Genomic DNA, 14,999 nt, shown 5'->3' with positions numbered 1-14,999 from the left:
CACCGTTGAACATCTTTGTTGGACAGTTCGGGAATAAACACAAAAAGGTTGTTGTGTTACCATGCATCGCAAGTTGAGCAACTCGAGTTACTCAGAGTTGCTCAAAATTAACTCAAATGTTACTCACGATCAAAAGCTGTCTTGCCCCCAGACAACAACTACAGTTGAACCATGGACCCAAAGGTCAGGACCAATAGCGTGGAAGGAATTTATCGAAAAATCATGGTTCTCGGTAATAGAATGAAAGTGCACGCAGTAGCGAGGGGGACGACTCTATCTACGATGCAGGAAATATTGTGTTTTGCTGTGGCTAGCTGCGCGTACGCTGAGTAGATAGAAAAAGATTTATCACGATTTTGAAGATTTCCTGCAAAAAGATGATGCGCGATGCAAGTAGATGCGAGAAATGAAAGAAGATTTTGCGAAGATTTATTCGCTAGTGTGAGATTTTTTGAGCATCTAGAATTGAGATTTAGATGTGTCGCCCCCCTCGCGCAGTAGTAGGTTTTTTAGATTTGTGGGTAGTTATATTTTTGAGTGCATGGGGGAATGCCGTCAACAATGCTGTCGGTTTGTTTACCAACAATAGCAGACGTTTTGTTTTAACCTAACTTTTTTCCTAACCTGAACTTCAGAGCTAGGATTAATGTCATTGTTGATGTTGAGCAAAATGGTCAACTATGAGAAACTACCCTGTGGGACATTTCGGATCGATATCGGTAAGTACGCGCACCTATTCAGCATCCAGGAAAATTTCTATTTTTTGTCGTTTTGTGCACAGCAGGAAATACCATCACCCTGAATCCACCGCCTCCGGTAATCGTCGTTGTCTAGCAGGAAGTTTTTCCGAGTGTGACTGCCACGGCAGCGGATACCGCGCTTTTTTTTTGCTGGCGCTTTTGCTGGCAGTTGTGCTGTCTGTGTCACTTTTGACACCTGTTCTGGTACAAATTGCTGTCTTTTGCTCTAGTACCGGGTGCACCAGGTACACTAAAAAAACAGCTAGGTGATCCAAAAAAAATTGCGTGAAGGAGGTCCTTACCCTTTGGGTCCATGGTTGAACCAACAATAAATACAAAACTAACGATTTTAAATTGGCTCACTACTTGACTAGCCCATTGGTCCCAAGAAAACGATTAACGCATCCCATTCTAGTCGAAATTCTAGTACTACGCAATGTTTGTTTTGATTCGCTATGAAAGTTTGACGGATAAAATGAGGGGTTATTGGTTTTTCCTATTTTTCGAGGGGTGAATCGATTAGCTTGGGACCGAAGAGAGTACCAGAGCTGAGCCAAAAAGTTGAGCACGTTTCTTCGGGACCTACTAGTCTTAGAGTTACCTCTATGGTTGAACTGCAGATGTGACGTTTATCTGGACCGTGCACCATTTCCGAGGTATGACAGCTATGAAGTGGGGGGGGGGACATTAGATGGTTTTCACTGGTGGTCAAGGAATCAAGAATTTCTCCAAATGACAAAATGACAAGCGATTAACGAACCGAATGGTAACGCTATGTCAGAAGTGGAAAGCAATAATGATATAATCTTCTTCCTTTTTTCATGACAAGCAGCCCATGCGACATAGCTCACTCGGGGCGGTAGAAGGAAACGAGCAAATTGTTGGCTAGCTGCTTCACGAAGTAAAGCCGAAGATGATACACGTGTGTTAATGAGCGAATCCAATAGAAACTAAATAAGCGATCGTTTCAGCTTCTGGTGGTGAATAAGGGAATCATCAAAATAGTGATGAGGGCTGAAATTTTCGCCGTAAAGCATACGAAGAGGAAAATGTTTTTACCTTTTCTGATTAATTTATCTATCGCAGGTGCTTGTACTCATCATCCACATGGACTATTTTGTTTTCTGTATCGATTGTGCAGTGAACCGGTTGGTGCTTCCACATATTTTTGTTAAGAAAAGTGAAGATTTATAAAACTACCCCAGCGGTTATGATCTTCCGGATTTTTAATGTGGTGTTATTGGAGCTGTAAATACGTTAACATATATGTGTAAAATAATAAAATAATCCCCTCCCGATAGAAATATGCAAGATACGCATAACAATATGCGTTAATTTGAGATGTAAAAATTGTAATTTTGATGTAGACAAACGGTTTGGTTGACGTTTCCTCTCATAATCGCCTAGCGCACTCTACATTGGTGGTGCATAGAAACAGCCTATGGGATTTTTTTTTTTGTTATTTCTTTTCTCGATTCAGATCAAGCTATGTCCTCATCCGTGTATATTGCAACAAAGCAGGCAAACAATATATCATTATCCTTCTACCACTCCGATCGAGCTATGTTACAGAGCGAGTTTTTCATGGTAGTCGTAGCAACCTATTTGTCTGTATCGTTGGTTGCTTTATGTGTTTTGATTCGCTGCTGGTACATTGGCCATTGGTTTTGATTGGGGGTACCTTGTGGAAGTTATCACATCTGCAAAGGATCGTGAACTTGATAGGCTTGAACGTGTGTAATTGGGTGATGGTAAGAGATATCACAATCTGCGATACGATGTCTTCGAGGTTGCGTAGTTCTGAGTCGATCAAAACTGTTTGATTCTAGAGTGGGAGTGAACTTTCGTCCGTTCGAGTTCTGGGTTTGATTTTGTCAGGGAGCATTTTACTCGCAGCTGGTGAAAATTTCGCCCACCGTCCATTTCTTGTGAACGGTTCGTATAGGCTGTATTGCTTCCAGTTCCTCTTCCACTGCCCAATCCGCTCTCATTCTAATGAGAATGAAGCTTTATATTTACCATGAACCATGGTCCTAAATAAGATAAATTGAAAATGTAAAAACAATCGCAACAGTCTAACATTCGGGGTTGCCAAACTCATGGGATATTGACACCTTGATTGATACACTTCAGCCTACTACGGAATGATCGGTACAACTCTTGGCACAGCTTTCGGCACTGCCAAAACTCTTGGCACAGATTAAGGTGTGTAGAATTGAATACCCCTTGCAAAAATCACGTCATACCATGTAGACCACAAATGCTATTAGGTGACACACTAGCCGAAACAGACAAGCACACGCACAGCATTTTGTATATTTTCGGTCAAGTTGGACACCGGAAAACCCCTCACGCATCATTTGATTTCACGCTCGTTTCGTGCGTTAAACATAACGTCGGACATAGTACGCATTATAGCGCATCTTTGTGCAAATACAGTGGGGTTTTCCGAATTTCAACTGTACCAATAATATGTTTCCTAAATTAACCTCCGAAACTCGATATCTTCACGTACTCGTCTCGACTTCAAATCGAATTAGAGATAGTTAACTGTAATATATTTACAATTCTAGTAATCCGTTTTCAAATGTTTTATACCGCTAAAATGGTTACTTCATCATCTTTTATCATGTTTATTACGTTATATGGTTCTGTTGTAACACAATAAATTCCGGATTAGTAGACCAACTATAAATTTGACCATGGAGTATGCGATTGGATGTTTGTACATTAGGCTGATCGAAAATTTGAAATTTTTTAGCCTCCCAAAAATTGAACTAATTTATTTCGAAACTGACTAAGCACAAACTTTATGACATTTATATGGAAGTTAATGTGGGAAAGCAAAATGTTATGTTCATATCCATCTTAAAATTCATCATTTCACTCTGCTTTTAAAAATGATAGCTGTGGTTGGAGGAAATTTTCTCAGCAACAACATTGTTCATGACAAGGGGTAGGTCTACTCCGCACACCGATCATGGGTCATCTTTTTGTCAGTGTGCCGCAGGTGTGCCAATTGTGCCGGTCATAGAGCAAGCTGCGATTGTTTGTGAATTACCCAGTATTTCTGGGTAAAAACCCAGCATTTCTGACACCTTGAATGTTGTAGTTTGAAATCGCAAGGATAAATCGGATTGACGATGACGCGAGAAGTGGCTGGTGTTGGTGTTTTATGTTCATAGGATGATAAAAGTCCTGTGTTTTAGTGTTCTATAATGCCCTCAAAGGCAGACCAGAAACCTAGCCTTTCGTGATGTGAAAGGCATCGGCCCTAGCAGCACACTTGTCATTTAACTGTTGTGGTTACTTGTATGCACCTTATTTCAGTCACAATCAAGTGTCAGCAACCTATTTTGATAGATGTGTGGGGGTCTATCAGCGACTAGAAAGAGTTGAAACCGGTGGGGAGCATTTTTGGAGACTGACTATAGAGGATGATGAATGGACTTCTTTAGTTTGTTTTGTGTGATTTGCATCATGATTTGAATTAAGGGTACTAATGGAGTCTGATTAACTGTCTCTTTCTCTTGAGCCCACTCTAGAACCTATATTTCGTATTTAGATAATTTTTATAAGTGAACTGCTGGTCTGAGTTCCTCTGGTATATTAAATTAGAGGATATTCCTGAATATACAGTCAAACAGCACGTAAAATGTGAACAACTTCAATGACAGTTGTCTAGTAGTACTCCCATTTTATTTACAACAATCCCATGTCTACGAGATTGTGTTGATGGTGTGCCCAAGGTATGACGAAGGTGTGCCAATGGATGTGCCCAAGCTGTGTCGAATCTAATTTCGGCACAAGGTGATGAGTGATTTACTCCTTGATTCAAGACCACTTTTCGATTGAATGTAAAGAACAAAAGTCAATAATAATTCACTAATGTCGTATGATTACGCTCAATCAACTGTTCAGCAGGCAAAATTGGTGTTTCTTGTGCGTAAAATAGAGCACACAAATCATGGCTTCTATGTCACTCTGCAGAATACAGTTTATTGATCATGCCATAAGAGTATCAACCTCTTAAACAATTAATAACTATTTAATTTGATGTCTGACTGAAAAACGTAGCTGAGAAAATTTCCCATTAGAATAGCTGTAGAATATGTTAACAGTTCAATATGGAAAAAGGCAAGAAGACAATGAACAAAAAGTTTGACTCTCGCATAGTAATTTCCATATAAACTTCAAATGGTTTGTGCTAAGTCAGTTTAAATTTTAGAAGGTTGATCAGGACTCGATTTAGAACCGATTCAGCACTGTGGAGCGAAAATTTCAAATTTTGCATCAGTCTATCGTGCTTTCTGGGAAAAATATGGAAGCCATGAGTTTTAGCTACCTAAAACGGCCTTTCTACCGATTCCACAAAAAATAATTTGGAATTTATTAACACCTTATGACATGATCAAAAAAAATTGTGAAAAAGGAAAACGAATGCCCTTTCAAACCAGCCAAAATCATTTGAAATCCGTTCAACCTTGCCCTTCACAAAGCCTCTACTCACGCCACTGTTCGTCATCCAGCATATGCTGTAAAAAAAGGATGCATGGATAGGGAAAGGTTATGGTTGGACCAATCGAACTTCACAAACTCTCTCGCTCTCCCTCTCTCTATATTTTTTCTCTCCACTCACAGGAAAACAGCTGTTGAATCTGTGTGCTCTCCTGAACTTGAACCATAACTTCATGGATGCCTACACTCTTCGTACACAGCTGGTATGGTCTCCTTCGATAGCTGATGGGTGCATGGCCGAAGAGTTATGACAAGGGTTCCATTAACCCACTCACTGACTGCCTACATAGCTGAGGACGAGTACAGCACCGAGCGCATCTATTCAAATTCAAATGATCCCAACCTTTGAGTAAAAAGTTTAGCTGGGAGCTGATTAAAAGTTTTACGTTTTTCTCAAGTTGAGGCATTCATATTTGTATTAAAATGTAATTCCTAACGAGACGGACACATAATGAACCGTTTTGTGGCGTATTTGTATGATTTATTTGCAAATAAGAATTTTTCGTGTTGGCGGCGACGAATGGGGAACCGCTAAGTGGTTTGGGAAAATAATGACAGTTTGTACGAGTAGGGTTTTCGGGTCTTTGAACCTTTTGAAAAATAGTATTGTCCTCGCATCACCAATCCGAAGTCGCAATTGAGATGCGATGCGAAGTTATATTTACGAAGCTGCTAGTTACAATTACGCATCGGATTTCAGCCGAATTAGCATTTGGCGTCGCAACGGTTGTCAGTTGCGTTGAAAAACTTTCCCTGAAATGTCTATATTTGCTAGGATCGTAATCATCCCAGTAACCCACCACCAGTCAGTCTTGTCAACGACATGAACGTATCTGAAGGAGCATCCACATCCCAACCAGCGTTTACACCTGGCACCGGCAAACCAATCGATGTCCTGGACGAGCAATTCGCTCAGTACATGCAGCTAGCAAGGCAGTTGCTTCCGAAAATTAAATCCCCCTCAGGTAGGAAGGAAAGAACTCCAACTACAAGTTTAATACCACTTTTCAATTACCGGTTCGACACTCCTCCAAACTCCTTCTCATCCTTTCCCAGATCGTCAAATTTGCTCCAAGTACATAGCACGCTGCTGCCAGCTGAGCAATACCACCCACTCGGCCAGAAGCTATCGAAACCAGTTCTTCCGGTACTTTCTCAAAGTGTTGGATGCCACCGTACTGAACCAGCAACACTACGTTCAAATGGTACGTTTAGATATTCTTTTAGGGTGATTTAGGGCTTACCGAACCAACAGATTCTCTATCTAGATGTGTATTACGAATCGTTGTAATACGATGACTTAGAACGGAAGCTACAATTTTCCGTAAAAATCACCAAAATATCATCGATACCCATAAATCATTCGATCTGAACACCACTAAATCTTCCTGTTATTAATACTTGACTACCTATAGGTACCTAGTTCGAAAATTTTTTTTGCTGAGCATGAAAGTTGTGGCCGAATTAAAAGTTTATAAGCTGCTTGTTTTGATGTATGTGTACATTACATTTCCTTGCTTGTTTGCTTGCCAGGACGATGAACCACCCGAGCCAATGCGGGACGAAGTGAAGGAAGTGTACCGCTGGTCCAACGATCGAAAATCCTACGTGGCAGCTAAAATCATTCCCAACTACGCGACGCTGGTGTACATGGCCGTTTGCGATGACCCCGAGCAGGGCTGGGACAACGGTGGGTTTGGCAGTTATGAATTTTGAATGTGTTTGTGTGGATAGGTATGTGTAGAATTTTGGCGAGAGAAAATTTTGATTTGATTAGTGTGGCGAATAAATTATGTTCAACGATGAAAAATTGTGTTCTGAAAATGTATAATTTTCTAATCTAAAAGTTTGCAGGCTGCATAACATAGTAACACACATCCTATTTCAATGCCATCAAATTGAATACTGATTACATTTTCCTCGAGATTCTATCGCAATGCAGCTCTCTCGTGTGCTGGCTTTGTGGGAGGGAGTGAATCAAGCAAAACATCTTCTCTGAGATTATTAGAGCGTTTGCATTTTTCTCGATTCTCACCTGTCGTGAGTGAGATGGTCACCTACTATCTGGTTTTGATTACAATTTAATAAATCTTTGTTCGAAGAACCAGCCGTGAGTGTGATTATATTCTAGTTTAGAAGTTGAAGGTTGGCTCACTTTTTACGTATTGTTCGGCTGATTGAGTTGGAGTTTAATTGAAGTTGAATTGGAATTTAATTGGGATTTAATTGGAACTGATTTGGAATTGAATTGGAACTGAATTGGAATTGAATAGGAATTGAATTGGAATTGATAGGAATTGAATAGGAATTGAATTGGAAATGAAAAGGAATTGAATTGCAGTTATTTAATTTAATTAGAGCTGAATTATAATTAAATTAGAATTGAATTAGCATTGAATTGGAATTGCATTGGAATTGAATTGGAATAGAATTGGAATATAATTGAAATTGAATTCAAATTGAATTCAAATTGAATTGGAATTGAATTCAAATTGAATTGGATTGGAATTGGAATTTAATTGGATTGGAATTGGATTGGAATGGGAATTGCATTGGAATTGAATTTGAATTGAATTGGAATTGAATTTGAATTGAATTGGAATTGAATTGGAATTGAATTGGAATTGAATTGGAATTGAATTGGAATTGAATTGGAATTGAATTGGAATTGAATTGGAATTGAATTGGAATTGAATTGGAATTGAATTGGAATTGAATTGGAATTGAATTGGAATTGAATTGGAATTGAATTGGAATTTAATTGGAATTGAATTGGAATTGAATTGAAACTAAATTGGAACTAAATTGGAATTGAATTGGAATTGAATTGGAATTGAATTGGAATTGAATTGGAATTGAATTGGAAATGAATTGGAATTGAATTGGAATTGAATTGTAATTGAATTGGAATTGAATTGGAATTGAATTGAAATTGAATTGGAAATGAATTGGAATTGAATTTTAATAAAATTGAATTTTTATCTACTCAATCGCGTTAGCAATACGGAGCCGTTTGTAACAAAATTCACTTATTTCCATGTCTAAATAGTAGGAGTTGGGCCGAATACTCGCCCCTTACCCGAGGAGTTAGAGTTAGAGGGGTACATTGTCGAAGGATTGGATCAGGAGAGGAGCTTGGGGGTGGGGTTTCGTTGTCTCATCAGAGCGATGTCGCCAGTGACCAGTTCCACGCCAAATGACGAATCGAAAAAACTCGAATTTCTCCGATTTGCATAATACTTTTCATAATTGCGTGGACAATCCTTCATATTTTTGCAAAAAAAAAAATCGGCCATTTTGGATCCTGTATTTTTTTAATGGCGTCATTTTTTAAGACTCGGATATCTCTAAAATTATCATTTCTGGATGAATTTCGAAACTTGTGGTAGGGGAAATGGACCATATGTCGGTCTAATTGCCCTTTATTTGGGCCCATACATAAATTCAGCAATCGACTTAATTTTCAATAGCGGCCAAAAATATCCATAAGTACCGTCCCAATGACGCGTTCATCTAGATAAAATTAAATAAATAGCAGACTTTTAGCGATGGACCCAATCTTAGATCCGTAGACCAACATTGGAGCCATTTCCACTCTTTGGATTATTTTGATTGAAAATAGGTTTAAAATAGAGTCGTCTACTTTTTTAAAAGCGAAAAGAGTCGTTACACGTTTTAAAGGTGTGTTTAGGGGTTTTGCAAGTGTGACTTAAGAACTATCATTTATATTTAATGAGCACGATTGTTCATAATTAGTCAGAATACAGTCATGGTTCCTATATCTGAACCCTGTAGACAGCGGAACATGCGTAAAGTGGTCAATCCACGAAAACGATCCTAGAGCTCCGCGCTTTTTTTTTATCAAATACACTGGAACTGTGATACAAGAAAGAATTTGGGGTCGTGACATAAACACGAACCCGAATGGCCATGGGACAGTCATCTAGATGATCCGAAACATGCATAAACATGATCAATCTATGAAATTGATCTGCTCTGCGGATTTTTCGAAAACACTTTTAACTGTAATGTAATAAATAAATTCGGGTCATAACATAAACATGGATCCGGATAGCCATGAGACCATCCTCCGGAAAATTCAAAACATCCATAAAAGTGGTCAATCCATTACACTCCACGTCTTTTTTTTTCGAAATACTTATAACTGTGATATAATAATGATGGCCCTTATTACCAATGTCACTTCACGATGAAGTGACAACTTATCACTCACGGTGAAGTGATTCCCGTTTTATTTACACGGTAATCACTTCACCGTGAGTGACAACTGGTCACTTCACTTCGTTTTCACCGTGAAGTGACACTCGTAAAAAGGGCCGATTTGGGATTCGTTACATAAACATGGACCTGGAGGGCCATGTGACAGTCCTCCGGAAGATCTGGAACATCCGTAGAAGTTGTCAATCCATAACGTTGGAGGCGAACCAGCCCAAGGCTGAAAGCCTCTCTAATAAAGATAAATAATAATAATAATCCATAACACTGATCTTAGAGTTCCCCGTTTTTTTTTTTCGAATCCACATAAGCATAATCCCGGATGGCTAAAGGACCATCATTTGGAAGATCCGCATCATCCGTAAAAGTGGTCAATCCTTGAAACTGAACCTAGAGTTCCAGAGTATTTTTTTTTTCGAAATCATTATCAACAGTGATGTTACAATGCATTTGGGGTCATGACAAACATGGACCTATGGACGATCCAGAATATCCTTAAAAGTTGTCAATGAATGGAACGGTTCCTAGAGGTCTGCATTTGTTGCGAAAACTGTGATATAAGAATTAATGTGGGGTCGTGACATAAACATGGACCTGGATGTAAGATCCGGAACACACGTAAAAGTGTTCAGTCCACGAAACTGATCCTACTGTCTTACCTGACCCGTATCGAATATACGTTGTATCCAGGACAACATTCAATTTTCATACTGCCGTACTCTAACGGAACTATCCACCTACCCTCTTCTAAAGATCATTCTATAGCTAATAAATTATCACACTAAAGCTTCATGTTAGCATTTCCAACCAACTCTGAAAATCGCGTATGTGCCATAATTCTGCGCAGCACCTAATTCCGTGGATTTCACTAAAATTTGCAGTATTTTGCATGAAGAGCTTTGAGTGTATTGGTTTGGTTTATTTCCTTTTAATTCCGCTATAATTGCTTATCTTTTGACAGATACACGTATTTCGTTTACTACTTGCAGACTTCATCAGTGCCAAGTTCTCAACACCAGTGAGCACTGATGAAGTCTGCAAGTAGTAGGCGAAATACACGTATCTGTGAAAAGATAAGCAATTAAGTATAGTGGAATTAAAAGGAAATAAACCAAACCAACACACTCAAAGCTCTTCATGTAAAATACTGCAAATTTTGGTGATATCCACGGAATTAGGTGCTGCGCAAAATTATGGCACTTTGCTGCACATAGTAAATATGAACTACACACTTAGGCTCTGAACCATTTGGTGGATTATTTTAACTTTTGGTTAAAATTTGACAGATGAAAAGTTATCGATTAACCCTGCTATCCGAGCGTGGTTACTTCTGACATAAAAGAAGTTAAATTTTGACGACCGTGGCTCGAAAACCGGTCGATCGACAGCACGGGGATTTTCGAACATAAGAAATAACTTTCGAAATGTCACTTTTAACCACGAGTTAAATTTAACTCGGCAAATGGTTCACAGCCTTAGAAATACCTAATCTTACACGTGACGGAATCCGTCTTTGACATAAAGGATGAGACGTAAACAAACATGTCATGTAAAAGTATGTGCTCCGAGACTAAACAGTTCGAAAGACGACGCTCGTATATGTCAGTCTCAGAGCACTTAAATTTACATCAATATTTCTAAAGGCCCAAACGCAATGTGGACGGAAGCGGAACGGAAACGGAAAGTTTGACAATTGTCACAAATGACATCAAGATGCCCAACCGAAGTCGATTTGATTCTAACTAGTTTTCAATCCGACAAGTAGGCTTACTCAGATCGGGCTTTTCCGCTGCCGCTGCCGTTCCGCTTCCGCTGGCATTGCGTTTGGGCCTTAAGTGTGTTCAATACAATATGAACTACATTTCCTCGCATTTACCAACCTTACCAATCAGGTTAAGGCCTTGTTGTCCTCTGCTGTCCGAAGAAGTCGTATCCACTCTACTCGATCCATGGCCACACTTCGCCAACTTCGTAGTCTGCGAAGGGTCCGCAGGTCTCCTTCCACTTGGTCGATCCACCTTGCCCGCTGCGCGACTCTTCTTCTTGTTCCTGTTGGAACTTTAATGTTCAGAAAAGGAATCATTGTCCTCCTTCATTAACATTGAGTTTTTATCAAACGTTTTAATAATATGTGCGCTATCACAAAATTCATGATTTGCAAAGGTTCAATTGAGATTGTCATAACTTGTAGCCAATTCAATTCATCTTCTCATTATACTTCTGAAAAATGCATCAAACTAGCCTTCATAATTCATTTTTGATACTTGGAAATAATCTAGTCTAGCTGATTTGCATGAAAACTACAGCATTACAGCCTTAAAACCATCTCAACTTTTATCATGTACATTAGGATACATGTCATCGCTGATTGAAACCAACATGGAACATCTAAGAAACTTGCTAATTTTACCATTGATTCAACATAGGACTCCAAGGCCGCTGCCATAGTGGGAGCGAAGAGGCATGCTTACTAGACTGATGCAAAATTTAACTTTTTCGCTCCACAGTGCTTAAATGGAGTAGTATGGCTCTCTGTCGCTAGTAGGGTGACGATGGTCGCCTCGTGTGAGGTGACTCTTCATTTGATTGCACGGAGAGTCACCCCACTAGTGCGTGACTTTTGTTGACTCATTGGTGGTGGAGATTCGCACGACTCGCGGAATAGGTCAGATGATAAGATTTGCATTTATTAATGATTTTGAAAAGCTAAGAAGGCAAAATTGTGTTGACAAAATCTAACGGGTAATGCCGATATAAATATATATATATATACACACACATTAAATGCAAAGGGGAGGGATGGGACCACCAGGGCACCGGATTGAAGCGATTTGGATGGGGAGAGTGGAATTGCCAACTCCCTGTTATTAACATTTCGTGAATTGACGGCGGGCTCTTCTCCCCACTCATTGGGACGTTCCCTCGTATGATGGCTTGTTCTACATCGGGTTGTAGGATTTTATCATTGGAAGGCGATTCTCCTGATCCCGCGGATTGCGCGTAAGTGTATCTGCTTACGGGTCCTCCCCTCCGTTTTTGGCCCTTCTTACAATGGTAAATTGAATACAACCAGGTATCGTACTTGATCAAGTCATACTTGGAGGATGATCCACTGTCTAATGGCTGTGCCTTGCAGCAATGAGTGGTATCCTTTACATACATACATACATACATACATACAGTGCTTAAATGGTTTCAAATCGGGTCGTGATTAGCCTCCAAAAGTTACAACTCATTTGGTTGGAAACAGACTTCGCACAAACTATTTTAAGTTTTCATGTAAATTAATATGGGAAATCTTAACGTTTTGTTCATTGCCTACTAGTCTTTTTCCATACTGAGCTGCGCTCGATAGCTATTCTTAAAGAAAATTTTCTCAGCTACAACTTTGCTCAAGATCGTTTCTATGTAAAACGAGAAAGGAAATAGTTATTAATTATTTAAGAGATTGGTAAACTTATGACATGATCAAGCAGCTGCTCTGTAGGCAACACTGTATTTTGCAGTGTGACATAGTAGCCATGATTTTTGTGTCCTATTCAACGCCCCAGAAACACTAATGTTGCCTGCTGAGCAGTTGATTGAGCATGATCATAAGACATCAGTGCATTGAACCATTAATAACTTTCGATCCTTGCATTTAATCAAAAAGTGGTCTTTGGCAAAGTTGTAGCTGGGAAAATTTCCTACAAGTAAAATTGAAAGCTTTTAAAGCAGACCGATATGGTGAATTATAGGATAGACATGAACAAAAATCTTGGTTTTACCATAGTAATTCTCATACAAATTTCAAATGGTTTGTGCCATTTCAGTTTCTCCCCAAATGGGTTCAAATTTTGAGAGGTTAGTTAGGATCCGATTTGGAATCGTTTAAGTATTGTGGAGAGAAAATTTAAAATTTTGCATCACTCTAATGCTATAGCGTTCTATACAAAAAAGTTCTTTTTATTTGGATTATTCCTAACATTTTTTTTAACTCTTTATTTGTTCCAAATTCAAAATAAATTACATTTCATTTTAACCTAGGTGCTCCAGTTACTGCAGTAACTTACCAGCCTTAATTGTTGGGGCAACCCTGAGGCAAATCAAGGAGGTCCTGAGGAACTCCTGCTCTAACAGGTAGATTTGGAATTTTGATAATTTACCAGCAGAGTTCTGTCAGTTAAATAATTTTGAACTAATTTCATAAAATAAAGTTGAAAATTAAACTTTTTCAAATTAGCAATCAAACCTTCATGCCAAACACTGTCGAATGCTTTTTCTGTGTCTAGAAGAGCCTTCAGCTTTGTTTGAACGAATTAAATTAGTAACTCTTAAGAGTTGATGAGTAGTTGAATGCCCATGGCGAAATCCAAACTGCTCATCTGCAAAAATTGAGTTCGTATTGATGTGAAGCATCATTCTATTCAAAATTATCTTTTCAAAAAGTTTACTTATTGAAGAAAGCAAACTTATTGGGCGGTAGCTAGAAGCTTCAGCTGGATTTTTATCCGGCTTCAAAATTGGAACAACTTTTGCATTTTTCCATTTATCAGGAAAGTATGCCACATGGAAACATCTGTTAAATAATTTTACCTAGAAAGACAAGGTACTCTCTGGGAGTTTTTTTAATGAGGATATAGAAAATTCCATCATCACCTGGAGCTTTCATAGTTTGAAACTTTTTAGTAATAGACCTTACTTCGTCCAAATCAGTCCCCCAGGAGTCATCAAAAATATTTTCCCGAGAGAAAATATTCAGAAAATCCCGAGCAACCTGATTCTCAATAGGACTAGTAAGACCCAAACTGAAATTATGGGAACTCTCGAATTGCTTAGCAAGTTTCTGAGCTTTTTCCAAATTTGTGATCAAAATTTTACCACCTTCTTTAGGCGCTGGAATAGGCTTTTGAGGTTTTTTCAAAATTTTTGTGAGTTTCCAAAAGGGTTTGGAACTCGGGTCTAATTTAGAAATATTATTTTCAAAAGTTTTGTTCCTCAGGGCAGAGAATCGCTTTTTAATTTGTTTTTGCAAATCCCGCCAGATAACCTTCATGGCAGGATCGCGTGTTCTTTGATATTGTCTCCTACGGACATTTTTAAGACGGATCAAGAGCTGAAGATCGTTGTCTATTATAATTGAATCGAAGTTAACCTCGCATTTTGGTACTGAGGCAGCTCTTGCTGCAACTATAGAAGTAGTCAGAGATTCAAGAGCATAATTAACTTCATCTTTGGTTTGCAAAGGAATGTTTGGATCGAAGTTATATTCCATAAATGTTCGATACTGCTCCCAATCAGCTCTATGGTAATTGAAAGTAGAGCTGTTGGGATTACAAATTATTTCTTGGGATATTTCAAAACTTACTGGAAGGTGATCAGAACCGAAGTCAGTATGAGTAACCAATTGGCTACAAAGTTGACATGAATCAGTTAAGACCAAGTCAATAGTTGAGGGATTTCTTTGCTGAAGAAAAACATGTTGGGTTTTTTTGGATATTGAATAGTGTAATAACCTGCAGAACA

The 14,999-nt window shown here is 38.8% G+C and overlaps 1 protein-coding gene across 1 annotated transcript; it reads left to right on the top strand.

Annotated features, from left to right (window-relative positions):
- Positions 1-6,077: 6,077 nt before the first annotated feature.
- LOC135709931 (uncharacterized) lies at positions 6,078-7,002 on the top strand. Its single transcript, XM_065232379.1, has 3 exons — positions 6,078-6,223; positions 6,315-6,463; positions 6,792-7,002. The coding sequence occupies exons 1-3, from the start codon at positions 6,082-6,084 to the stop codon at positions 6,972-6,974; spliced, it is 474 nt and encodes a 157-aa protein (XP_065088451.1). The 5' UTR covers positions 6,078-6,081; the 3' UTR covers positions 6,975-7,002.
- The last annotated feature ends 7,997 nt before the right edge of the window (positions 7,003-14,999 follow it).

This window comes from Ochlerotatus camptorhynchus, unplaced genomic scaffold, assembly GCF_037179485.1.
Source record: "Ochlerotatus camptorhynchus isolate MF236.1 unplaced genomic scaffold, CSIRO-AGI_Acam_v1.1 ptg000367l, whole genome shotgun sequence".
NCBI classification, from domain to species: domain Eukaryota; kingdom Metazoa; phylum Arthropoda; class Insecta; order Diptera; family Culicidae; genus Ochlerotatus; species Ochlerotatus camptorhynchus.
This window is presented reverse-complemented; position numbering and strand designations above follow the sequence as displayed.

What these genes read in the sequence shown, in the direction of transcription:
- LOC135709931 (XM_065232379.1), top strand. Translation starts at nt 6,082, where the DNA reads ATGAACGTATCTGAAGGAGCATCCACATCCCAACCAGCGTTTACACCT. An exon ending in GAAAATTAAATCCCCCTCAG is followed by an intron (nt 6,224 to 6,314) that starts GTAGGAAGGAAA and finishes ATCCTTTCCCAG; the next exon opens with ATCGTCAAATTTGCTCCAAG. An exon ending in AGCAACACTACGTTCAAATG is followed by an intron (nt 6,464 to 6,791) that starts GTACGTTTAGAT and finishes TTTGCTTGCCAG; the next exon opens with GACGATGAACCACCCGAGCC.